Source organism: Martes martes (genome assembly GCF_963455335.1).
Source record: "Martes martes genome assembly, chromosome: 2".
Lineage (NCBI taxonomy): Eukaryota > Metazoa > Chordata > Mammalia > Carnivora > Mustelidae > Martes > Martes martes.
This window is the reverse complement of record NC_137889.1, coordinates 108,112,971-108,140,694: the sequence shown is the minus strand read 5'-3', so window position 1 is coordinate 108,140,694 and position 27,724 is coordinate 108,112,971. Positions and strand designations below refer to the sequence as shown.

The window sequence follows — 27,724 nt, the reverse complement described above, 5'->3', positions numbered from 1 at the left end:
CAATAATTCAAAGGTCTGAGGGTGCCTGGGTGGCTCAGTGGGTTAAAGCCTCTGCCTTCAGCTCAGGTCATGATCTCAGGGTCCTGGGATCGAGCCCCACATCGGGCTCTCTGCTCAGCAGGGAGCCTGCTTCCCCCACTCTCTGCCTGCCTCTCTGCCTACTTGTGATCCCTCTCTCTGTCAAATAAAAAATTTTTAAAAATAAATAAATAATAATTCAAAGGTCTCCTATTCACTGGTACTTAAAATCTGGAACTTTCCTTTGGCAAATTTCTGTATTTTAAAATCCACCTCTATTCCATATAAACTTATAACGTGTTTCACATTTTCCACCTAGATTTTGTAAAAATGTGGATTTGAGAACTAGGAATAGTGTAGGTTCACAATACATTTAAAAATTTTTTTCTTCCATCTAACCCTAGCAGATTTCTCCCTCCTTCTCATGGGTATTTAGCAGGAATAATTGCTGTTAATGAATTTCCAATTACAGAACAATCCAAGAGCTAGAAGGAACTTTCACTAGGTATTAGCATCCACTGGCCTGCCTCTAGCTATAGCTCAAACAGGAGGATTCTTGTTTTACATCTCTTTGGTTACTCTATACAATAATCACTTCTGCTAGGAAATAGTGAATCAATTCTTAATTAAAATCTGTGTTTTTCTTTTTCAGGGACCCCATGGACTTCCTGGACCAAAGGTAATCCAAAAAAATCCCTTGATTATTTGATTTCTGTTTCCTTGTTAATCATGGAGAAGCATGACGGAAGCATGTCTGTCCTGTCTTATTTATCTGTCAAGTAATGTTGATAATCTTTAAGCCTTTAAGTATCCAGATGTTTAAATCGCACAACGCAGAATGACTTACAACAAATTTAAGTGATATCACCTGGAGATGAATTATTCCTCATTTTGCCTTTTTCCATGACACTATATAGGTTTTTTAAGTTACTAATCATAATATACTCAAAATCAACCATTTAGAAATGGACCTGATGAGATTCTCAGACTAGTCCAGATGCTCTTTCTTATGATGTCTCATTAGTTGCAGATTCAGATGTTACTGATACTCCTTGTTTGTCATATAATAGCATTGCAGCTAAGTGCTTTGACTACCCAACATCTTAATTTTGTACTCCCCCAGAGATCACTGGTCTAGAATGGGGTGGGGTGTATCAGGTGTGCTCTAGTCAAGAGAAGATTACATCACTTACATGTACTCTATACTCTGGATTAACAAGAGAACAATAGAGAATACCCCTCCTTGTCAGAATTAGTGCAGTTTATGTTGGAAAGATGGTTTGCACCTGTTCTTTACTTTTGTGTAGACCAAGAGGACATTTTGGAGGATTAAGAAGAGCCCTGAAAGAAAGGTTCCTTCCTCCAGGGAGCCTATGTAATTAGTACCTATGTTCTAATCTCAGCTTTGCCACTGAGCGTCTGTGTCACCTTAGGCAGACTACTTATCCTCTCTCTATTCCTTCACTCACTCAACTAGGCAACTTTACTCTTAGTGTTGTGTTAATTTAATGAGGTATATTTGTAAGATACTTAGCAAAATATCTGATGCAATTGTCGATGAATACCCAGTAAATGTCAGTTGTTAGTGTCTTCCGATTTGATGCTTTGTTCTAAATTTAAGAATTTAGTGGGGAGAAAGCATGAGAGAAGGTTTAACCACTCTTGAAAGCTCCTCAGTAGTGAGTTGGTGCATTTAAATGGTGAGGGGTAGGGGAACACATAAATGCAGGAGCTAGAAATCAGAAAGCTTAGAGTCAGTCCACCCTCTCCTCTAGGGGCTCCTCCTGGCCCACCCAACTTTAGGAGTGTAGAAGTATTGGTCTGAAATGAAACCTAAGTTTCATTTTTGGGGTCAGACAGGTGACTCACTCAAGAATGGAAAGAGTTCATGCCTCTGTATTCTTCTGGATCACCCTATCTTCTGGTAAGACTAGTTAGTGACAGTGTCTTGGAAGTATGGGTTATAGTTTGGGGTAAGGGCATTGTTTTCTGGCAGTCAGAAGAGAGAGCCCATCTATCAGCTTTGGAGTCTTGGTAGTTATTTAAACCTCTCTGGGTCTCTTTTCCCACTCTGGACTAAGTCAGTAGTTACTCTGGGCTTCTCCTTGGATTTCAAGGCACCACTTAAATCATAAGTTTCACAAAATTATAAAGTTGAAAAGACGTTGTAGATTACCTGTGCTTATTGCTTGATTTTACAGATGATAAACTATGGGCCCACGAAATTTAGATTGTCTGCCCTGAGTTACACTGCTAATTAAATAACTGATCTGGAACTAGAACTTAAGTCCAGAGTTGGAATTTGGTCTTTCTGCCTCTACATTTGATTGCATATAAATTCACTTTTTTGGTTAATGCCCACTCATGTCAATGTCTGATTCCTCACCACAGAATTTCGTGGCCTACCAAGGCAGCTCTGCCTAGTCATCTTCTCAAGACCTCTAGCTAAAAGTCCACTTACATGCAAAGCCATCAATCTCAAGTTGAGACCAGTTAACTAAATCTGACTCCTGGAGCCTTGGCCTTAACCTTACATTGACTTTGGCTCTGGGACAGTCCCAGGATCACACTTTACCCACCACAGCATATTTGAATTTCCTATAGTTCAAACATCCTACCTTCAGAATCCCCAGAACCCAATAGGTCACGCCAATGTGTTCATTACTTTGTGACCCCTTTGGAAGTTTAAACGCTAAGTGGGGCCCTGGACTCAATGTTTAACAAACATCACACTGACTTTCATCAATCAGACAAATGGAGAAAATACTGCCCAGGTTAGTAATTCCTCCTGCCATCTAAGCACGTTCTCTCCCCACTCCCGCTCCTACCCAGTAAGACTTATAGGGCATTGGAGACTGCATCTTCCTTTCACAAATCTTTCCAGATTTTTGTGATGAAATTAATGCCTTTACTTAAAAGTTGACAAGTGAGCAGGTCAGAACTCTTATTTCTAAAATGGTGCTGCTGATAGAAAATAGTTATACTGTATTTTTAGGTTTTTAAATATCAGAGTCAGGAGAAATTGTCACTTGCCATGACTTTTGTAATGTCACCTGAGGTTAAAATCCATCCTTCTTTAACTTTAACATTGGATAGACAAACAGTAATACTACATGTAAGCACTGTGGTCTTCATATTCTCTTCTGGGATTGGCTATCTGTTGTCTATTCTGTGAATTAATCCATGTAGGGATCTGACTTGGCAATGTCAGTGAATGAGGAGTCACTAAATGGCACTACTTCAAACATCAGCTGCTACATTTTTAGCTCATTCCCCAGGGCAAAATGCTTAAAGGCTTAAAATATCTGTATATAACACTGTCCTGCATATTCCAGTTTTTCATTCCAGCAGAGTGGGTTTTTCCTACTGAACTTCCTTCGGCATCCTCCACTCTGTCTTTGATTTGCCTGGTGAGAACAAGGTAGCGTAACACCAGGTTCTCTGATGTAGAACTGAAAACTGTGGAACTCAGGCGTACACATTTCAGTTAGAAGGAGTACGCTTGCTCAGGAGTTTTGCTTCCTAGAATGTTATTTGTCAATTTCAGTTTATTAATTTTTTAAAATGTCTGAAATGAATTTTGGACGGATGCAAGACAAGTCTAGCTTGACTCTGCTGTTACCTAGAACTGGAATCTGCAACCATTTCGGAGACTGGCTCTCTTCTCTCGCAGTTGAAACACCCATGATAGCAACCAAAATTGGCATTTGCTTTTGCATTTAGGGTGAACCAGGGTTAAATGGTGTTAAAGGATTGAAGGGTGAACCAGGTCAAAAGGGTGACAGAGGACCCCTTGGTCTTCCAGTAAGTAAAGAAAACTTTCCATTTCAGTGCAAATCTCAGACTTTTCTTTCTACCCTAAGTAACAACTCTGGTTTACTCGGTGACTATCTTACATTTGAGATTTCTGCGATTGGAAAATGTATTCTATTAGAGCAGAGCTCAGCCCAGTTTTGTTTGAGGACTGCTCTTGTGTCAGAGGAAGACCCCATGACAAACGATCCTCTTAGTGTTCTGTGATTCAATTACATACATGCCAACCTTCCTCTTTAAGGACGGATGATTCTTCTCTGATCACCTTGCCCTTAGAAAAAAGCATTGTGCTAATTATGTCATAATTTCTTCCAAATGTTTTAATAATTTAGTGCAGGTCAGAATCCTCCCTCAATTTTTTTTTTCTCTTTTGATACCAAAAATTGTAGCCCCCTGTTGGGTGGCAGGTATGCAATTGGCCATTGCTGATGGTGTGAGGTCAGTGCTGTGGCTCCTTACATTAATCAATCATATCATAGTCTAAATGTTTTGTGTTGTTTGTTTTGAAAATGCCCTCTTACATGGTTCTTTGGCAACAGTGGACAGGATGGAAGAAGTATTTTGCAGTAGCTTCCAGACAATTTTTTTGAGATTTTTTTTTGAGATTTTTATTTTTAGTGAAAAGGGAATTTTCATCTTCCATGCATTTTATGCCAGTCTTCTTCTCACAACTAAAAAGAGATTTTTAAAAACGATTGTGAAATATAAGGTTTTTGTTTCAGGGTATTAACATGCTGACTATTCAGTGAATGCAGATAAAAGTCAATAAAGAACATTATAGATTGTATTATTAAAGTAAGACATAAAATTGGTAGAAAAATAGTTTATTCACATATTTTAACAGATTAAAACATTTTGGTACTTGAAGTTCTGAAGTGTTCTAGATAGCCAGTGCCTTACACAGATCTGGCACATAGTAGATGTTCAATATGTGCTCGTTTATGAATGAATGATATAAGATGTATTAGAGTATAGGTTCAATCACACCAATTAGACCATGGACTAGAGGCACAAAACCTCTATAATATATTAATTATATATAGTGTATATATATAATATATAATATAATAATATATTAATTCTCTCATTCCAGGCAAATATAATGTTATACTGTCAGTACAAAATTTTACCATCTCCCTATTTGTTTTTAAATGTTATAATAATGGTGACTCTGAACAAAGTATCAAAGGACAAAAGAAAGTTTGGATTTGTTTTATTAAACCCTCAATCTTATTTCTTTAAAATTTGCCTTAATTTCAAATTTAGAGCTAGTGATAATTTCTATGTAGTAATTAGCCAAAAGCTCTACATATGTTAGCATTAAACAACAACACAGGTTTTTAAAAAAAGTTTAGTCATTGCCAACTTAAGATGCATTTTGCAATTAATAGTCTGACTCACAATAGAACTATATAGAAGAAATTGTAAAACAAAAAAACTAAAAATATCCAAGTATATATAGTATAGCATTTTTGGTAGAGTTTGCAGCTGGAATAGATTTTTTTCTTCCATTTTTTATTATTAACTGTATCTGAAGCATAAAATGGGAACCTAGTTCTTCAACCTTGCCAAGAGAATTTATAGGACTGGTGTATCATCTTTCTTAAATACTCCTTGATTTAATCAATATTTTTAAAGGACTATAAATCAGTATTTGAGTTTTGAGATACAAAAGACATATTCATAGAAGTAATTGTGCTTATTCTTGAAACAAGCATTGAAAATGTCATATTTTAATCATACACTATGCATAGCTTGGAGTTCAAGGTAAAAAAAAAAAAAAAAGTATGCATTGCCTGAGAATAACATGTTTTTAAAGCATCTCCCCTCCAGACTTTGACGCAATGATTGTTTGAACTGAATTGAGGAACAATTTTGTTTAGGACGGTTATTTTTTGTTTGGACTCATGAAATTTTTTTCCAGCTTTTTCCTGTTCCTAGAAGTCCCTCTAGTGGTAATTAATGTGAACAAAGTAAGAAAACCCAGAAAACAATGAGAATTGTTCATGTAAAATCCAGTCATTTTGACATGGTGAAGTTCTGCATTTGTTTTTCATAAGTTCTGTTTTAACAAGAAAAACTGGAACCTTTTTATTCCTTTCAGAAACGCTAACTCTGATTGATTATTATAATGAGCCCTTTTTTAGAATATTGGCCATTATATTTTCTCGAAACCTGAAGAAGTTTATTATCGACAGTATAGTCCTTAGAAAATGTGTATCAAATGGAAATTAGCAGTCTGTGAATGTTACCAGAAACTACTTTAAAGCCCTCTTTATAAACCTCATTATTTCTAAATAAGAATTTTTTGAATGGAAATGTCATGAAAATGCCATCATCTGTGGGGTGTTTATCGTCACGTGTTTTGTTTTGTTTTGTTTTTTTAAACTAACAATTTGTAGCAATGTGACAGTCATCCCAGAACCCCATGACTGTGTATGATGTTGTTTGAAGCGTTACATTTGTTCATCAGTACCTCATACTAATCTCTGTTCTTGTCCTTCGTGTTATACCCACCAACCCTGCTACCAACCCAATACACAGGGAGCATCTGGCTTAGACGGAAAGCCAGGATCCCGGGTGAGTCAGTACCTCATCTTGCTCCAACCTGTTGTGTGGCTATGAATTTGTGCTTCGGGACAGACTCTTTTGCCCCAGGTACTCCCATCACGTGATGAGGGGGACAGAGACTGGAGTGAAAGGAGAAAGTGTACAAAGATGTGGTACAAAAGGGAAAGCTGCAGAGTCTGCAGAGTCTGCAGCTCTGATCCACTCACAGCTTTTAAACTGCAGGACAGCCTTCAGAAGCCCGAGTTCCAGGCTGGAGAACTTGCTAGGTGGCGAGAATGACCAGTCTGATTAGCCTCATGGTCTTAGAATCCCAGACAAAATTTTCCAGAACTAATGGACATTTCCTATAGTTCCGTGGGCAGGCTCCTCTGAAGGGATCAAAATAATGTGAATTAATTTGAACTTGCTCTTCCTTTTATGTTTCTGTCTATATTAAAAAGGTAACCTCTTCCTTGACACTAACTTTCAAATCTCTGTGCATCAAAATTACCTGTTTTCTGTCATTTTGTCTCTTTTTCTTTGGTTCTTAACTGCTCTGTCTCTTAAATTTCAGCCACAAATAATCAGTATTTAGAAGTCTTCTGAAGATGGAACTTCGAGTTCAGGCAGTAAGGAAAAGATCAGATAAGATGATGGGAATTCCCCAACATCAGAATGAGTCGAAGCCCTAAATGATCTAAATGATTTCATATCGCAAAGCCCCGATAGAAGAAAAAAGAACAGTAGAACACAAATAAGAACACTATTTTATAAACCTGTGCTGGACTAGTTCCTACATTTGCAAATATTGCAACAAATTCTTTGCAAAGAAGTGCAGTCTTCCTGAAAATGAGCAAATTACTTGAAGTCCTTGCTACATGTCTAAGAATCAAAAAGAAATTCCAAGCTCTTCAATTCTAAAAACCTGCTTCAGGCAGTCATTGTTTTCACTGGACATAGTGTTCCTGTATCCATTCAGTCTGAGACAGAAATCCTAATCCTGAACCAGGAGGCCAGAGGGCAATTACGCCATTAAATCAGCCGGCTGCCGGCTTTGTGCCTTGTAAGCAGCCGCAGACCCTGGGAGAGTAACTCCTTTCCTCTAAGCCCCCCCCCCCCCCCCCCCGCTGCTCCCCGCAGAGCCAAAGAAAGTTTGGTTTGAACAGTTCAACACTGTTCTCATTTATTTCATATTTTTTCCCCTTGTGTAACTGTTCGAGCCTCTTAACCAGCTGAGAACAAGTCTTTGTGGCCCCGGAGCTTAGGGGTGTCAGCGGGTGGAGAATGGACTTGGAGAAGTGGTAGGAGGGGAAACAACCCCGTTTCTCTCCTGAAGATGTTCCGTGAGGTCAGGGAGGAAGTATATAATTAAATATGACTTCCAGCTTCTCGTGTGTGCCCTTCATTGAAATACGCAGTTATGTAACTCATCGTTTTTGCATGCGTTTCTTGAAAATGGCTAGCCTGAATCAGGCATAAAGCTCTTTGAAAGGAGACGAGTCATCTTACTGGCGTTCTAAAGCATCATTCACCCAGGAAAAGTCCAGGATGAGTTATAACTGCTTTTCTTAGGACCCTTGGGATATGTCTCATATTATTTTTATCTTTTTTTTTAGGGTACAGATGGCCCTATGGGACCCCATGGCCCCGCAGGTCCCAAAGGAGAAAGAGTAAGTTGCTCCTGAGGTTATTGAACGGTAACCTAAAGAAAACCCAGTGTGGCTTTTCTGTGTTAGTTAAACTGAACTGTTCATTTTCCAGAAGAAATAAAAGACTGTCTAAAACATTAAATGAAAATATGCCGTCTTAAGTCCTAATCAGAGTTCTCACACTGAGAGAACAATAGGGTATTAAAATAGAATGTGGCTGCCTTACTCAAAAATCATGCATATATCTACATAGCTCAAATAAATAGCTCAGACCATTCCTTTTTAACCCACAAGGAAGGTATTTTCATTTGGCCTTAATCCAGAAAGTTGAAGTCCATGGGGCTAAAATCTCCAGGACTTCATATTTTTTTGATAATCTTTTATATAAAGCTACTGTATTCATTCAGAATAAGTTACAACCTTTTTTTTTTTAAGGAAATTACCAAACCTAAGTATTCTTCTCCACACAGTTACACATGCCCCTGTATTTATTTATTTATTTTTTTCAGCAAAAGAGTAGGCTGCCTTTCTTTAGCCATAAGGAAATAATTTCAGTGCACTATAGAACAAAAACCTTTCGCTAACCTCCCTATTGCTAGGCCCTGTTTCCATATCCTTGGGAGAAAAGAAAAAAAAAAAAGATCTTCAGAACGGAAGATGAATACCTACACCAAAAAATACATTGGAGCCTCAGCAGCTGGTCATCTGTCTGGAACTTTTCTCCCCTCTTTCTCTGTTTTTCTCCCACTTTTTCTTTTCTCCACTTTGGGAAACTTGGAAGTTTTTTCTGTGTCTGAGCAGAATTGTGTCATCAATTTCCCCACCATCCAGGAGAGGCTGTAAAGAAAGTATCCTAAGAGTAAGGGCTTTGAAATGTTGGGATGATTCATTGTACAGGCTGCGATCTTTTAAAACTAGATAGAGTTTCTTCAGTCTGGGGTAATTTGCTTAAAAAATAGAGGGCCACAGAGTGATTTCTTTGGCCTCCATCCCAATTCCCTAATTCGGTGGTCTATAAAATGAATTCATTCATTCAGTAAATATTTGTTACATGTTATGATCTAGAAAACACAGTGTACTCCTAGTGTGAAATGGAAGCACTCTCCTCCCCTTTGTGTAGTCTGTCTTGCTAATTTGATGCCATGAGTTGAGTACCGCCATTAAAATTGATTCATCATCCCATAACGTCTTATTAATACACTATATGGATTTACTCAGTACTGTAAAGGAAGCAGCTCTTTTCTCCGACCTAGCGGAGTTTACAATCTAAATGCAGTGGGAAAAAAAATATCAGCAAGAAATAGCCAGATAACGAGGCCAAAGTGAATCCAAATAGTACAGACTGTATGTACAACGATGAGGAAGTCTGGCTTTATTCAAGAATGCTTCTAGAAAGAGGTGAGTCCTCATGGAATAATCACTGGAATCTGCAATTGTCTTATTTCTAAAATCAAACTGACTTATGAAGACCATCTTAATTAAAAATATTTGTAAGTGGAGAGCCTCATGCTGCTGACGCATTCAAGCATTGTATCAAGAGATCCAGCCCACATACTAAAAATGGAGCAGCAAATCTCAAGTAGTCTTTTGGCAGGTTGCCCTGGGGGCTCAAGAGGGTTTACCGTTTGGTAAATCAGCTGCTACTTCCGGTAGCTCCCCAGTGTCACAAGAGTATCAGGTCTCGGCGCTGGGGCAGAATGAACCAGCAGAGCAAATGAAATCGCTAAGAATTTTTGAAGACATAGTTCAAGTCAAATGGTGTGCAGTGTAAAGTGTTACAGTTGTATTTACTCAGTATGTTAACTATCTTAACCGGATCATGTGTCAGGACTCTCCAAGTGCCCCTCACCCAAAGTGCTACACGAGTGCAATTCTCGAAGTTAATTGACTGAGGTGCTATCTAGACTCTCCTGGAAAAGTTTCCAGTTATAAGAGGGAGGAATCAGGAATCCATTCTGGAAGAATTCCTCAGTGTAGACGTGCAAATTAAAGAGCCTGAAAGAAATGAGATGGGCCTAAAAGAAACCAGGCCTTCCACAGACCATGTCGTTCAGAAATGTCAAATACATGAGTGACAGCGTGAGCCCTGTTGGTCTCTCTGCCTTGAGCTGATTTCTTCATCTGGCCTTGTAAAGCTTAGGAGCTCTGTGAAGAGTGTTAAATTTGAGAGGTTCAAAAGTTTTTTAAGAATTATTTAATCCAGGAGAGGAATTGTAAATTCCTATTTCACTTCATATTTCATATTCAAATCAAAAGTTTTCAAGCTGGGACGATTAAGATATGTTTGACTCTAAGTGACAGAATCGCAACTCAAAATGGCTTAAGCAGTAGAGAAATTTGTTGTTTTATGTAACAAAATATTCAAAGGAGGGACTCTTGGCTTTGCTTCTGTGCCCTTTCCACAAGCTGGCTTGGTCTTCTGATCACAAGCAAGCTGGTTACAGTCCCTACAAACCTTCCCTCCAGTGAGGCATCCACAGAGAACCAAAAGACATCTCCTCCCATGTCTCTTCCTTAGCAGCGAGCAAACCTTCCCCATCGCTTCCCCTCAGACTTCCCCCAGCATCTCATTGGCCAAAATCAGAGCATGTGTCCGCTTCTGAAGCATTCACTGGCAAGTGCAATGGAATTGTCATTACCTTAAAGCAGTTTTTTGGGGTGAGCATTTCTATAAGAGGAGATCCACAGACAAATGTTTTACTGACAGCTTAATTCAAACAAGCCATGGTATATGCATTCTAAAAACACAATAAACTGAGAGTATTCGGTCAGAGGAGGGAGAAGGGAATAGGTATATCAAAAAAAAATCTATGGAGATTTTTCCAAGTAGACCTACTCCAGGTGATGCGAACTTTCCTTTTAACTCCCAGCCCCTCCATACCACCCACTCGCTTGCACGTGAACACATATACACCATCACCATTTAAAAAATCATAAATAGGGGCACCTGGGTGGCTCAGTGGGATGAGCGTCTGACTCGGTTTCAGCGTTGTGAGATTGAGTCCCACGCTGGGCTCTGTGCTCAGCTTGGAACCTGCTTGAGATTCTTTCCCTCTTCCTCTCCCTCTGTGCATTGTCTGTCTCTCTTTAAAATAAGTAAACAAATAAAATCTTTAAAACATCATAAATCACACTGCCAGATACAACTGAAAGAAATCTAACTCGAACGGGTTGCCAAACCCTTTTCTTTAAAAATAAGACCTCTAATTGTGTATTAATGACAGTAGCTACTATTTATGGGACGTGTTATTTGGTGACATACCATTTCATATTTTACAATCACACTTAATCTTCAGAAATATTCTTATAGAATATGTATTATTATTCTTATTTAACAGCCAGTGAAACTCAGGCGTAGAAAGGTTAAGAAAGTTACCTAAGACCACAGAGTCAGTAAGTATCAAATTGGAATTCAAATTCAAATCTCTTTCATTTCAAAGCCTGGCCACCTTACTGAATGGGATTGCTGATCTCTCAGTATTAAACATAAAGTAACGACCAGTAGAAGTTCAATGAGCTTTTATCGTATTTCTTTTCAGAAAGTACTCTCCCCACATGATATGTACCTCTAGGTGACAATGCTGATTACTTCCGCCAACCCCTAAGTTTAGAAAGAAGAATGTGAATAGTGACTTGAAATTTGCTCACACAGGAATCTCACACAGAGACACACAGTGTAATCTTTGGATCTCCACACACAGCTACCAGCAGAAGTTTGCATTTTAGCCAGGAAAAAGATTTGCTAACCTTATAAACTTTAAGGGTGGGTTAAAAGAAGGTAACGTTTTCTTTTCAGCCATTCATATAAATATCTCCATTACTCCTGAAGTTAGCATGCTAAATCCTGACGCATTCTTTAATTTTGGAGATGACAGCAGAAGAAAATGCAACTTGAAATGCAGAACATCTCTTTATTATAATTATTTCATATTCCTAGGATGACCTCCAGTCTCATGTTATTCTTTATAAGCCTTCAAGATCATCATTATCACATATATTGTTAGAGCTGGGGCAAGAGTATTTAAATAGGTACGTGGAGAGCAAGGAATGAAAATAATATATACCGACCTTCTCAGGCATTTAGAAGAAGGCATAGAAATTTTTAAACTCTCTTTCAGGAAGGAAACAACATGTACCGGATTGTACTTTTTTTACTTGATTAATTCAACAAATATTTCCTGACACACCAGACACTTGTGTGATCCATGTGGATGGGGGAGGGAGCCAAGCCAGAGGTCCTGGCCCCCAGTGTGCCTATTCTAGTGAGCTCAATGGAGAATAAAACTCGGCCTATGTCTCCTGGTTTGGGAGGCTCTAAAGCAAAATACATCTCGGTAAAGGGCCAGGGCGGCCAAGGAAAGTATTTGAGAGGAAAAAAAAGACATTTTATTCTTCTATTTTAAAAATGTAGTACCTTAAAATATTGAGTGACAAATAAATGTTTCCCATGAATGCCGAAGAAACCCAAGTACAGCACCCTGGAATATGCAAGTCCTTGGTGCAACTCGGCTGCTGCACTCTTACTCACTGCCCTTCTTTCAGAGGTAATTTGGTAAAATATGCAAATGTGGGTTCTTTTACCACATCATGACTGAGACCCCAGAAGAGCCTGTGTAGTCAGAATCTTAATAGAATGGTACCTCACAAGGAGGCTTTTATACACAGACTGTTAGGGAAAGTGTGTGAATATAGGCATTTTATATGATTTGAACATTATGGCTTTCATTTTAGGGTGAAAAAGGAGCTATGGGAGAACCCGGACCCAGAGGACCCTATGGTCTGCCTGTAAGTTCTGTCTCTTGTTTCCACCGTCAGCATGTGTAGATGACATGACACGGGCTCGGTTAACCCTTCCCTGGTGGGGCAGACTAATCCCGTTAGAGGAGCAAAGTCCTCCACAACATCATGTCCCTCATGGGTCATAGTCACATCTATTTTCACACACACACACACACACACACACACACACACACATACTGCATGAGCTTGAGAGGATCAGAGATTGTCCACAAGATAAACAGAACTAACCTGAAAGCAAGATTGTCCACAAGATAAACAGAACTAACCTGAGAGCAGGATTCCCACTGTCAGAAAACACCCTCTCTGTGTGGGCATGGAAGTTTTATTCCAGATGACTTTCTTCAGACTTTATCTGCTCTCACAGGTTACTTACTAAAACTAATCTTGCTAATAGAAGTGATTTCTCACATTGATGTTTGCAATGACTTTGAGGTTTCTGACCTTTCTAATGTGCTGCAATGACAAGACAGCTTTAGAATGTAGAATGTTGGTAGTGGCCTGTCTCCGGAAAGTCTCGGTTATGCAGTCTTCAAATTGAGAGTGCAGGCGTGCTTCAGAACATTATCTTTGGGGTAATTATAGGTCATTCGATAGGGTAGGGTAAGACTATAATAGAAACATAGTGTATTAAGGTTTTTAACCCCTATGTATCTACCACATAGGTACATAGGGGTTTATACCTGACAGTTTTCGTGAACCAAAGTAATAAACTTAAGCAAGAATTAGTGCTGGCTGAGAGAGATGCTGATTTTGAAATAGATTTCAAAATCTAATTGTCAAAATTAAAGCAATTTCCCAGTAACTTTGGATGGATCCCTTGTGTGACACAATAAGACCATGGCCCCAATAATCTGCACCCTGGGGGTGGAATTATCAATCCTTGCACAACAGTCTGGTGACTCCTTTGCATCTGGGGATCATTTATTGACAAAGCTTACTTCAAAACTGTTTTTAAATTGTGACACACTCTCATGTGCTATGGTGAGTGCCGTGAAGTGTGTAAACCTGGCGATTCACAGACCTGTACCCCTGGGGCTAATAATACTTTATATGTTAATTTAAAAAATTGTGACACACTCTCAATATTTATAGACAAGATACACATCTAGCCAAATTAAAACTATATTTAACAAGAGTTTTCACTTTCTTTACTCATTTATGAGCCAAGTATTATTTGATCAAGTTGAAGCAGCATGGATTTGCGCATTTTATTAGCACCGCTATGTTTTTAAAATCGACTAAATGGCATTTATGCTTTCATCTTATTCCGGGATTGGTCAGTTGGATGCCAAGCATTGAACTTCAGCAAAATAGCAGGCTGTGTAACCTCATCTATAATAAAAAAAATTTTCATGATCCTTAACTCCAGCATTAACGGTCACTTCACTTGATTCGGTGAAAGAAATTTATATTACTAATCAGTAGAGACTCTTTTTCCCATTTCTGAAGTAGTTGTTCTAATACTAATAGTTGCATGTCCAGGCAGCCTTAAATAAAACAATAACAGTAACCTGTTCATGAAACTTAGGAACACTAATGTAGCTACTATGGTTCTTTGGCAGGGGAAAGATGGAGAGCCTGGTCTTGATGTAAGTAATACATGTACAATGAACATCGTCCTATTACAATAGATGCGGATGGTCTCCATCATCAATAACAGCAAGAATACTTTTTTCTTTCTGGGCACATAGTTAAGCATGCAGCGTATATTGCTGTGTGTGTAGATCGCAGTAGAAAATACACCACTAGTGTCTGCATGAGATAAACAGAAAAGCAAATACATAATCAGTATAAAGTTAATAACCAACAGTTGATAATGGCACTTCAAAATACTTTCCCAAATTAGGGACACATTGAACACCAGCAGTTGAACCACTTATTTAAAAATATGCATAAAATTGAAGTATCTTTCGCGTGCCACCCTTCGGGAATGGTAACGTATGTTCATTCTCAAAGCTGCTGTGCAATATTTTTTCCTTTAAGCATAAAGTGTCTATATATTTTATAATAACATAATTCTATAAAAAAATAGAGAACTTCAAAAACAAAGGCCTCTTGAAATGATCACTGTATTATGTGACTATAATGGCAGCCTTATTATGTGAAGAATGATGATAGCAAAAGTAATAATAGTTAACTTTTTATTGAGCACATGTTATGGGCAAGCAGAAAATGCTGTGAGGTAAGTGATTGGCCCAAGCCCACATAAGTCAGTGTCCTTGCTCGAATTCAAACTAGGATCCTGATACACTTTCTACTACGTAAGTCGTAGGAGAAAAAGCAAGAAATGTGTTTCATATAGATAACTGAGATGTTAGACAACTATTACTCCTAAGTGTTATTTTAACTAAGTTTTGAGAATCTTGGTCGTGCCATTTTTCTTCATATTGCGTTCAGGAGCACGGAATCTTACATTTTTTCTTTCAATGTGATTTTACCACTGTTACATCAATCGATCTTTTTGGTTTGCTTTTTATCGTCTAGGGCTTCCCTGGTCCACGAGGCGAGAAGGGTGATGTAGGAGAAAAGGGAGAAAAGGTGACCTCTCCATCTAGCATGTGCCTGTTTGATTTTTCTCATGCTGTGTGCTTTGCTGTTCAACCTGTGCGATTCTTTCATGTATCTAATTGTTCTCCATCCTGTGCTCCAAAAACACACTGACGCCTGGTCTAAAAAAACCAGGTCTTCACTGGTTCCAGTGCTAGAAATAAGGGCACAGTCCAGCATAGAAGAATATTGCCAGGCTTACCTGACACCAATTAGTTGAAAGATGTAATGTCCAGGGATTCTCAAAAGTGAAATAAAAAGGCATTTATTACATTAAAGTAAAATTAAATAGCGCAAATCTACAAGGGTCTTCTGGCAGAGCTCATCTAACCCTGTAAAGCCAGCCTCTCATTTTCAGGCACGGCATTCCCAGCAGAGGCATAGAAGGTGTGTCCTGTATCCCAACTATTTGATTGGAAAACCGAGGGCAAGCAGTGTGACTGATAAACCCCAGGGAGTTTATGAGGGACTAGGACTTGCCACTTTTGGCTGGAGATATTTTTAATGAAGATATCCGTGTATTTTATGAGGCTGGTGTTCAGGTTCTGTCTCGGGACCACCGGCCGCAGGTATATGGCAGCCAACGTGAGGCAAATTGGTTTTTTGTCTGAAAGCAAAATTTGGATTACGGATTTTTAAAATCATTTCTTCCTTTCCTCTCCCCTTTGCTTGGGTCCTTGAAGACTCATTGTTTACATGGAACACAGCAAAAGAAGTAAAAGTGGCTGAAATTGGACCTTCCCACTTCAAACTGACACCAGTTCTGTTTCTCAGGTTCATTTATGCCCTCCTGCTGTACTTAACAACACAATTTTCAAAACCTATAAATTCCTTTTAACCGTGAAGGTGATTGCTGTTGAAAAGCAAGGCCAGCCGAATTAAAATCGTCAAAGAAAGAAGGGTATTAACCCTGCTGTGTGTTCCTTAGACTTAAGACATTACCTGGCTTCCCATTGGTAAGAGAGCTTCTGTCACCAGTTATGTAAAAACATTATCATCATCATTATCAACATCATCACATTTATTGAACACTTACTACATGTTTCCCCAAAAGCTTTACATAAGCTAAGTCTTTTCATCCTCATAGCCCCTCCCCACCCCCCACCGCCCCAAGATTGGTGCTGTTACTGTCCCCGTTTCACAAAAAATGTGAAACATAAAAAAGCCTTTTTATTCCAAATTATAAATTCCAAATTATAAATTCTAACTGTAAAATATACATGTTTTGATTTGAGACAAATTGTACATGTAAGCTTTTAGCCCAAGGTGGGGGTGCTTTAAAGATTATAGACATTTATTTTCTATTTTTTTAATGGGTTGTAGGAGTCTAAAATCGTATTCCCTCAGAAGTATGTCACCATTATGGGGATGCTCATTTTAATGCTCTTTCAAACAAAGATGAAATTACCAGTATTATAACTGATGGAAACACAAAGCTATAAATTTAATCCTCAGAATAATGTTAATCACTCATACAAAAATATCTCCATATTTCAAATTCCATGATTAGAAGTTTTATATTTAGGAAAATTAGATCCAAATGTGAACACTTTATGTATATCATTCTTTGACATGGAAGATAAAAATTAACAAGAGCCCTCATGTGCTCATACGCACTAGGGCAGATGCTTTTGTGTCGCATAGGGAATCACTGACTGTTACAAAATCACTGACTGTTACTGACTGTTCATAATAACGCTGATTCATTATTCTTCATGTAATAGTGTCTGTTTTCCATAAAGCTTGAGGTCTGCTAACATATTACTGAAAAATGATTCCAATAACCTGAGTCAACATTCATATGACAACACTTTTCTGCGGAGTGACTAATTTCAGTTGATTTACCAAATAATGAATTGAATTCTAAATTATCAATACCCAACCCACCTGTCTCACCTATGTGACGAAGATTCCACTATCTCCAGGGAGAGAAGAGCTCACCCAAACAAGTTTAAATCAATTTTATGTCGTGACATTGAAGTTATTTGCTGAGAATGTTGACGGATCTTGCATGAGTGAACAGTTTAGTCCTGACCGCCCCTCCTCGCTTACTTCCTGTCACACCTGCTCTCATGTCACCCTGGATTCTCAGGTCTTCGTCTTTGATCATGATTAATAAACCACACAGAATTTCTCTCTTTCCCCAGTATTCAAGAAACCCAAGTGTTTTTGATTCTGAGCCTTCTGATGCAATCTTTTTGGCACACAGGAGATAAATGAGGAGCTTTCACTCACACAGTCAGAATGAATGCGTTAATTTGGATGCTTATCTCATATATAGCTTATGTATATGTCTTTGAATATTCATGTTGTTTAGCTTCTGAAATTATTCACTTTTATTGTAAATGCTTTCCTGAGTGTGGAATGAATACACTAATTTAAATATGTATTGCACAGTATTTTGTATTCTGTACAGCACCAACTTCTTGTCTATAAATATGCAGAGATATTTATGTTAATAAGAAACAGCTGAGGTGCATTCCTTCCTTCTCCTCCTTTTGCCTCCTTTCCTTAATTCCTCCATTCCCATGATCCATGCAGATTTCCACAACCTTTACCTTGATTCCTAAATACTAATTTCCATGGCTACATTCCCACTATGTAATTATCCTGCCTATCTCATTTTTAGTGTTAGCTCAACTGAGTCCAAACTGCTTTTCCTCTCTCGAACAGAACTTTTTTGTTGTTGTTGTTGTTGTTTTTTTTTTGCTTTTGTTACATTGTGAGTAACCTGGAAACCCATTTACCATTGTGAACACCTGGCATGAAATCTGTAAGGGTGAATTAAAGAACATCCCGAACATCCCTGGATTTATAAATAAGTCCATTTCTCCAGCTGGCATTTCTGAGAAGTATTAGCACTTTTAAAATTTGTTTACCTGACTTAATAAAGAAAATATTTGCTTTTAGTTTCCTAAAAGATGTTAAAAAAAACACAGAAGCATATTTCAATATACTGAATATATTTTTAATGAGAGCTACCAAAAATGTTATAAAATTGGATACATTTCCAAAAGATAGAAGCTGTTAATATTCTGTCCTTTTCGTCTGGCTCAGCGTAGCTTTCATCTGGTACAGGGTTAGAAAAAAGTAAGCTGACAAGGTATTGAAAACTGGGTAAAGTATTCACTATTCCTCTGGATTTGACCGACCGCTGGCTGCCTCCCATACAGTTGGTATGCGTCATCCTCACCAGATCTACGGTGGAAACAGCTCATTCGCCAAGACTGTGGCAGCTGGGTCTAAGTCAGCCCTTGATGTGTCGGCCTTTTAAATCTTTTTTCGTCCTGTTGAGCATCTTAAGTAAAATCCCACCTATCACTGTCCAGAATCCACTGTCACTCTGAAAATCTAAGTTATCTTTTATAATATCATGCCTTACCTAAACCAGAAAACAGTGGTAAATGCCCTTCCAGACATTTATTGGCTAAACCATCTTTTGAATCGCTATTATCCACCCCCACCCCAAATCAAACCTGTCTTTTATTGAAACTCTTATATCCACAGGGGGAAAAGGGAAAGAAAGGCAAAAAGGGGCCTAAAGGGGAGAAAGGAGAACAGGGTGCTCCTGGATTAGATGCACCTTGCCCGTTGGTATGTCTGACTCCTGGAACTCTGTCTCCAGATAGCGTGTGTGGAGGAATAAGCTGGGAGAAGAGCACGCTGGAGGGACGCGTAACAGCAGGGGCTCTGGCTGCGGGGTGTTGCACAGGGACTTGGAGGGACCACGCGCATCTCTCCCGGGCTCTCCCGGGATAATCCACGCCCCATCTCTGGCCGCCAGCTGTGCTTGATTTCTTAACACTCGGATACTGACCTGCAGCTGGACGTGACTGTAGCGTCTGAAGGGGAGTTGGAGCTCTCCCATACCATGCCAAAGAGGAAGTCGGTGCTCCCAGGGAAGCCCGGCTCCGGGGCTAGGTCGGGCTCTTCCGTCAACCAGCTTCAGCCCATGTTACTTTGTCCTTCAGAGTTGCTCCTCTCCCAGCAGTTTGGTATGGTAGTTATTTCTTGAGCAGAATTTGTGCCTAAGTGATTTCTTGTGTTAGTAACATTGTGAGTTAATCTTTACAAACAGGGATTCCGTGGCGTTAAGGGGGAAAAAGGGGAGCCAGGCCAGCCTGGCCTGGATGGGCTGGATGCCCCTTGCCAATTGGTACAGTATTTCTCTTTCCTACCACCCTGCATGCATTTCCTTCGTTTATTACATGTTCATCTCTATCAGTGTAAAGTGGTACTTGTGGAACAAGCTTTACATGATAAACACGCTACATGCATGTGCATGAACCGCTTGGTCGGCACCTCTGCGGAGTGAGGAGAGCAGGCACGCCTCTCCGTCCGAGACTGCCCGTTAACCTCCTGACATTGTCCTTACAGCCCACCCGACTGCCATGTCTGCGTTCTGGGGAATATTAACCTGTTCGATAAATACTGACAGAGGACATTCAAATGACATAAAAATCTTCCATGGAAAGGGACTGCTAGGCCATAACTTTGGGTTCTATCCCTAAATTTGGCTCTTTTTTTTTTTTTTCTTTTTCTCTGAGAGAAATAAAGGCATTTTTGCCTCTTCTGCTGCATTTCTGTCAGGCCGTAAATAAGGCCAGACCGACAGAGTTAAGCTTCTGTGGTCAAGACTTAACCAGTTCAAGGGAATGCAGTTAAGAGACCACAGGGAAGGAAATCAAACTTCTCTGAGCTTCTAAAGATGGTGGTAATAGTCTGCAGCCCAACCCTCTTCTTTGTCACATAACCTTTTCAATGTAATGGTCTCTCCTTTTGAAACTCACTTTCCTAAAGTAGACAGAACTCCCTATCCCCATTGGCATGAACTCAAAGTCCTCCTTATACTAAAATCTAAAATTCTACTGGGTGATCCTCTCCTTGTACCAATCTGGCATTAGCAAGTTTTTCCCAGATACCTTATAAAGCTATTTCAAAGTGGGGTGTTTTTTTTTTGTTTTTTGTTTGTTTGTTTGTTTGTTTTTACATTTAGAAAGAAAGTATATTCATATTTTCTGAGGTATAAAGGAAAATTTGGGGGGGTTTATATTTATTGATTGTTATACTTGGTCTGCATGTTCTTATATTGTTCTTCAGTGTTAAGCATGATTTTTTAAAGATAATGTTATATTTCTTAAGCATTTTAAGAGATTATGGTTATAGGAAAAAATGTATTTGGTAAATAATTACAATTTAAAAATCTCCATTTGAGTGCCTAGTCTTTTATTTTATTTGCTTTTTGTTAGTAATAAATACCTTACAATCGTTTTGTCAGGGGAAAACACAAGCATGCCTCAATATATCGACTCTTCCTGCCTTCTTTCTATCATTTGTATCTGAAGAGTGCTTGCACTTTAAATGAAAGTAAACGGTGCAACGTTCAGGAATCCCTTGTTGATTCAGAATTGGTTAACCGACTTCTAAAGACTTTTTAATTAAAAAATTGATGAATGCTATGGATAACATCTTACTATAAAGATATAGATGGGATAACATCTTACTATAAAGATATAGATGGGCTGCCTGTCTTTTAATTCAATTAATAGAATGCGTTCTACTATATTGGCTTTTAGTATGGAAAAATAAAAGATACTGGCATGTGAAGAGTACAAACTTCAGATAGAAATGGTTCATCATGGATTCTTCGTCATTATCATGCATTCAACCATAGACCACAGTGACCAGGAAGAGACGTTGGTTTTGTTTATTTAATCAAGATAATTATGAAATGTGTTTTAGTAAAATTAAGAGAAATAGTCCGATTGCTTAGCTAAAGGTAGAACTGAGCAGGCCCCTATGCTTTGTAAATTACTTTCTCAAAATTAGACATAATTTTCTCTATTCGCATTTTCAAAATGTGTTCTCACTCTAAAAAGCATTTGAATTTTCTTCCTTTTACCTAATGTTGGGTATTCTATAACTAGAAAAAAATGCCTATGACCACAGGCACCTAGTGGGTAGAAATCCATATTTTAAGCTTCTGAGCATGTGAATTGTGAGGTATGTTCACTTCTGTGGAGTCTGAGGAATTCTTATTGTTCTCTTTAAAACAGGGGCCAGATGGATTACCCATGCCTGGCTGTTGGCAAAAGGTAGGCTTTACAGAATTATTTCTAAAAGAAGCACTCCCCCTGTCTCTTCCCCCGGCCTGGTTTTTTCCTTTTAGAATAGATCTTTTGAAATTGACATTCCTGAATGTTGTTCGGGCATTAGAAAGCAAAAGATTCTGTCTCCAGAATATATTTTGATTAATATGTTTACTACAGATTTTCTCCTAAACCGATGAGTGAAAACAGTTCTTTTTAACAAGCACTGTAACTTGGAAACCTTCCCTATCTAATCCTTTCTGTGGAATGGAAAGGGGCAGTGCATCTTGACAATGGTTTGCTTATATAAACTCCTTGTCCTCCTACTATTTAAAACTATTCTTAATTGTGGTTCTTTTTCTATTTCACTCAATTACATAAGCAGACATGCAAATACATGGTAGAACCCTGCCAATATTAATCACAAGGCTGAGAAAGCAGAAAGTGTAAGCATGATTTTTTTTTTCCTTCAGTGATCATTTATTTTAGGAGAATCTGTTTACATTTAAGTTGGTGTTTCTATGATATCCATTGATTCTAGCCTCTTCATATGGCTACCCATGGTCACTGTGTGTATATTGAGTATGGAAGGGAACTTCATAGCAAGCCTTCTCTGTACAAAGGCTGTATGAGGAGCCCTTTCATACAGGGGATAGCATTTTACTTAATTTTCACAATAACCCCGGAGGGTGTTATTATCCTCAATGACACTGATGAAGAAACTGAAGCTCAGAGAGGTTAAGTAACTTCCAGGGGCAAGAGCCAATACCCAACAAAATACCCAGAATACCCAGAAGTGGTGGTAGAAAGCAGTGGTAGGACTTGAAGCAGGGAAGAGGTCTATTGGCACCATCCTAGTCCAAGAATACCAACCCTTTATACAACAATGGTGTGGACTTAATTATATAAAGAACTGTGCATATATGCTACTAATGGAAAAAGGAATTCCACGGATGGAAACATGAGCTAGGGGGAAGCATCATGCTATTTTGATCGTTTTGAAGTTTTTTCTCTAACACCTTTTGGCTTATTGAGTAACTTTTGATAGGCATGCCTTATTAGCATGACTACACAGAACTCTAGGATTGCAGAGAGATGAAGGGAAACTTGACTCCGTGGTGTGTCTTATCTCCTCAGCTCCATTGGTGAGGAAATCCTGTGTAACTCACTCTCCCACTTAGCGGAGTCCCCCCACTCAGCAAAGTAACCTTCTCTGTCAGGAGTGTCATTTATTTAGCAGCTCCCCATACTCACTCTCAGCCTGTCAGAGAATTAGCTCAGTCACAGCTGGGGTCAAGGGGTTCTCAGGAAGGTGGGCCTATCATCATATTCTTCTTCACCTGAGGAAAGTATCCTTTCACCATCAGAACCCCTGTTCTTAGCATCTTGAATACCATCCTGAGCTGGAATTACCATTTACTCTTTAACCGTTGACCTGTAATCTAATACTGTAATGATTTTTTAATACAGTCCTAGGTGCACTTTACATAGAGGGAAATGTTGAAAGGCTTACTTTATTCAGCCTTCTGACAGAACTCAGAACTTGGGTTTACTTAATTATTGGCTGCTTATGAATCATTTCCTTTTCGTGAGGGCATAGTAATCATGGCACCAAGAAAGGACTCATCTTTTTGGTTCATGAAATGGCCAAACCTAGTAGTAATATGAGTAGCATTAGAAAATCAGAAATTGCCCTTTTAAGGACTCATTTTCCCACAGAATAGACACTATGTTCTACATAGGATTAAGGATTTCTTAAATCCAACAACTTCTTTTTTTGAGAGAGAGATGGTGAAAGCATGTGAGGAAGAGGGGGAAGGGACAGAGGGAGACGGAGAGAAAGAATCTCCATGCCCAGATCAGAGCCTGACATGGGGCTCCATCTAACAACCCTGAGATTATGACCCTGAGATCATGACCTGAGCTGTAATTAAGAGTCAGACACTTGGGCGCCTGGGTGGCTCAGTGGGTTAAAGCCTCTGCCTTCGGCTCAGGTCATGATCTCGGGGTCCTGGGATAGAGCCCCACATCGGGCTCTCTGCTCAGCAGGGAGCCTGCTTCCTCCTCTCTCTCTGCCTGCCTCTCTGCCTACTTGTGATCTCTGTCTGTCAAATAAATAAATTAAATATAAAAAAAAAAAAAAAAGAGTCAGATACTTAACTGACTCAGCCACCCAGGCTCCCCTCTAACATCTTCTTATGTAAAGAACTCAATAAGAAAACTTCGGTCCTGCTTACCACACTCCCCAACACACACAAATGCAAATCGTGATCAGCTTGGCCCAACACCTCCTCACTCCAAAAAAAAAAAAAAAAAAAAAGGAAAGAAGAAAAAGAAGAAACAATTAGAAAAATGAAATGTTCTAAAATCTCTTATATAGTCAAATTAGCTATCTCAAATTATTTTTTAAGTGATTTTTTTAAATATTTTTAAAGGAAGGCTAGCAGATTACTTTTAGTTAGTCATATTCTACATGAATTACCCTTTTAAACACTGTTGTACTAGCCTCTAGAGCACAGTGATAAATGTTTGAAATTTTAGAATGCGGCAGCAACGTAAATTACTGTGATTAATGAGCAAGTCTCCTTTGCCATACTACTCTCGATACTAATTTTTTCATGCCAAACTGATGTTTGTTTAAATAACTTTTCTTTCTAGATATAGCTCTGTTTTCTAAACTTCGAAGAATAATGATTTATTAGTTCATAGTATAATTTATACGGTGAATAAATGGCAGAATTTATGTTTAAAAAAGTACTTTCAGGGGTGCCTAGGTAGCTCAGTCAGTTAAGTGTCTGCCTTTTTCTCAAGTCATGGTCCCAGGGTTCCAGGATCAAGCCCCGTGTCCATCTCCCTGCTCAGTGGGGAGTCTGCTTCTCCTCTGTCCCTCATCCCATTCTCTCTCTCTCTCTCAAATAAATAAATAAAATATTTTTAAAAAAAGAAAGTACTTTCAGGCTATTAAAGTTATCCATCCTCATCCAAAGATTAAAAACTATATAATAGGAAAATACCTATAGGCTTCATATTTTTTTATTCATCAGATTACTTTATTTATTCATATTTTATTCATTTATTTATTCATATTTTTTAATGTTTCACTGAACTTTATTTTGTGAGGTAGGGCTGACAGGTTTGCAGCAAAAAACGAGATTTTTTTTAGTTAAGTTTTAAAATCCTAAAGAAGAAAAAAAAGAGAATCTTTAAAATTCCGTAGATATTTTTACAGAACATTGGTACTCAAAAAAATATATCTGTTTAAATTTCAAGCTAGGTGAGAGTTTGCGGAAAAGAATACTTCCATAAGCACATTCTGTGGCATTGACATGACATGCAGAAAACATTGGGCAAACTCCGTCTCCTCAGATCACAAAGTACCTAGCCTCTTAATCCCACCTCATATAGCATCTATTTTTCTTGGAGCAAGAAAAACAAATATTTTTAATTAATGAACTGGGCTTTCTACTTTTCTCATTGGGTTTGCTTTGTTTTGTTTTGTTTTGTTTGTTGAGTAAAAGTCAAAGTCCCCAAGATCTGCTCGGTAAGTGCATATCTGAAAGACCATTGCCCCCCACTTCTCTCAGACTTAACTTTAGTTCTAGGAAAACCTTAATAATTATGGCATTTCAGAACGAGCAAGCAGAGATTTACGGTACCTTAGATCACCTTAGATCTCCAATAGGGTTTGAAGACCTGAGAAGAGGCAGGTTTACCTGGCACACTGGCTGCAGCAGAGCAGGGCTAGCCAAAGCCAAGAGGAGGTAAGAGCGGAAGGATAGTAGTACTGTAGTCAGGTTGGGTGAAGTAAACAGTGCCACCGAGGGCAGAATTCTCAGCCTCTTTCCCAGTGGCTTTTAATGTTTGGAGAAGATCATATAAGTATAGGACATGTATTTTAATTATGGCACATATGTGATAAAATCCTAATTTTCTGCTTTCCCAGAATCATTACTAAGACAAACACCACTAATTTCTCAGTGGCAAAAAAAAAAAAAAAAAAAGTGGGTTGAACCCAGGAAATTTTAATAACACCCTGGAGTTTTAGGAAAGTAATATTTGGGACACACATCATTTGGCTCATTAATTTAAAAAACAAAAAACCACTGTATTCAGGGTTCTACCAATTATCTTAAAATAAATGTTAATTTAAAAAAAAAAAAAATAAATGTTAATTTGAGATTTTTATTCTAGACCACTGATTCTATGTATATCTTTTCTGTTGTTTGTTTTTCTGCAGTGATGAATCTAACCTTCCGCGCATGAAGTTGTATATATAATGGTCCACTTTTTATATTTATAGCTGAAAATCGAATTGCAAATTTTACAAGTCTGAGATATGTTTACATAGAGCTGCTTCTTCCTGTTTGCAGTAGTACACATGTCCATCCTTTCTCCACTTACATCTGAAACTGGGCAATATGTGAAACCAGTGAGAAGCCTGCAAAAATATATAAATCAGTATCTCTTTACCTTATGTGAAGATATGTATTTAAACGGACACATCAGTGATACAGAATGATAGTTTTTGCTCTTTTCTGACTTCAGGCTTGTTAATTGCATGGACAAAAAGCACCATGAAATAGTTTACATGAAATTGTGACCAAATATGGACTCAAAACTATGAAAGTGTACTATACTAACTAACTGATTTTAGACCCTACCATCGCATCCCTACTCACCTTCACTGTTAGCATTGCTTTGTGCCCACACCGCCCACTGAAACTAACAAAAAAAGCATGACCGTGTGCCAAGCCTGCTTGTCGTTCAGACGCTAGCATGCCACTTGATGAGTCCTTAGATCACATCTGAGCTTTTATTTCTTTTGTCATCTCAAGGGGGTTACACCATGGCTTATTGCCAAAAAGAGATAAGGTGGCGGAGAGCACACACACAAATGGTCTTGTATTTTGAGGGCGTTGCAGTCCCGACTGCAGACCTCCAGCTTCCAGGATCGCGGCTCACACGGCCACCTTGGTTAAACTATCAAGGGGTTGAGCTGGTTGCCGCCGCTCTTCTTCCTTGGGCTGCCCTTGACAGTGAAGACAAGGGAAGAGGACCAGTTCGGCATTCTGCGCTGTCTCTCCTGTGACCAAGTAGGAAAGAGGTTTACACACGCAGGCACCCAGAACAACAGACTTTTTTAAAAAATAAACTGAATTCCAACAAGTGTTAATATGGGTGCTTTTGGAAACTGACAGAGGCATAGAGCACTTCTTTTGGGTAGGAGATTCTTGGAATGTCAGCCCCTGTTCCTGCAGAAAAAGGATGCGTACATCCCACCAAAGAGAAGGGCTACCACTCCCGAGAATAGGTTGGCTGAAATAACCTCTTCTGAAATTGTGGGGGAGCGCACCCTACAAGCTCTATCGAAGCTGATGCTCTCCTTCCTTCTGAGATCCAACCCATTTCAAACATTTTCTACAAAGTTCTAGAAATAGAAAGTTATTTTTCATTCTTTTGTTATGCTTTTCTTTTCTAGTCCCAGGAATATTAAGAAAAGATTTGTTTCAGTTTTTGTCACATTTGTTTTGTACAATTTTTTGAAAGAAGGTCTTCAAATCCTGATAACTTGGTAGCAGTAGTCAAGCTGACTTTTTGCTAACTTCTCTCTTGTTCTGAGTAACTGAAGAGACTATAAAAGAAACTCTGCTTTCAGTTCGGTCATTTTAAAGTATCAAAGTCAAGCAATTTCTTGAGTTCTTTTTGACTTTTTTTTTTCGTATGATGACTGTAACTTACATAGCGATCATCAGTTAAGTCAAGATTTGGTCACATTTGATAGTATTAACTCATTTCTATTTCTTATCATTCTATTTAGGTCTAAGTTTTGCCCATATTTAGATTTCTTTATCTTTTTTTTTTTACATTTCTAAATGTTTGTCTTATGCACAGACCAAATCTGTGTGTCAGAAAGCTGTGAAATATAGTTGCCATAGAATATTTTTCATCTACTTGCTCAAAACTTACTTAATTGTATTAGACCGAGCATTTCTTTGCACAGTAAAGAGTTGGTAATATGTTTTGAAATGCTTATTCTGAGTGGAAGGGTTACATTAAGGGAAACACCATCAACGAAGAGTAGTCACTCTTTCAGCCCATAGGACAATATACTTTCTCTCCTGACTTAATGTCATTTTGTGGGAAAATTTCTAGCTCCAGTCATCAATTTTCACCACCAGAGGGAAAATTAGCTCATCACTGACTTATGGTGACAACAGTTAAGATATGACTATAAGACAAAGATCTTAAGATGCTTGG

General features: G+C 38.5%; 1 protein-coding gene across 1 annotated transcript in view; it reads left to right on the top strand.

Moving 5' to 3' along the window:
• The window catches only part of COL25A1 (collagen type XXV alpha 1 chain), a gene marked incomplete at both ends in the record, with an annotated part of 459,205 nt that extends 432,868 nt beyond the window's left edge, over positions 1-26,337 (top strand). The window contains 8 exons of the mRNA XM_080796594.1: positions 671-697; positions 6,376-6,411; positions 7,998-8,051; positions 12,762-12,815; positions 15,315-15,368; positions 19,456-19,533; positions 21,434-21,472; positions 26,302-26,337. Coding sequence (XP_080652720.1) covers positions 671-697; positions 6,376-6,411; positions 7,998-8,051; positions 12,762-12,815; positions 15,315-15,368; positions 19,456-19,533; positions 21,434-21,472; positions 26,302-26,337 — 378 coding nt within the window. The remainder of the gene's footprint in view (positions 1-670; positions 698-6,375; positions 6,412-7,997; positions 8,052-12,761; positions 12,816-15,314; positions 15,369-19,455; positions 19,534-21,433; positions 21,473-26,301) is intronic.
• Between the last annotated feature and the right edge of the window lie 1,387 nt (positions 26,338-27,724).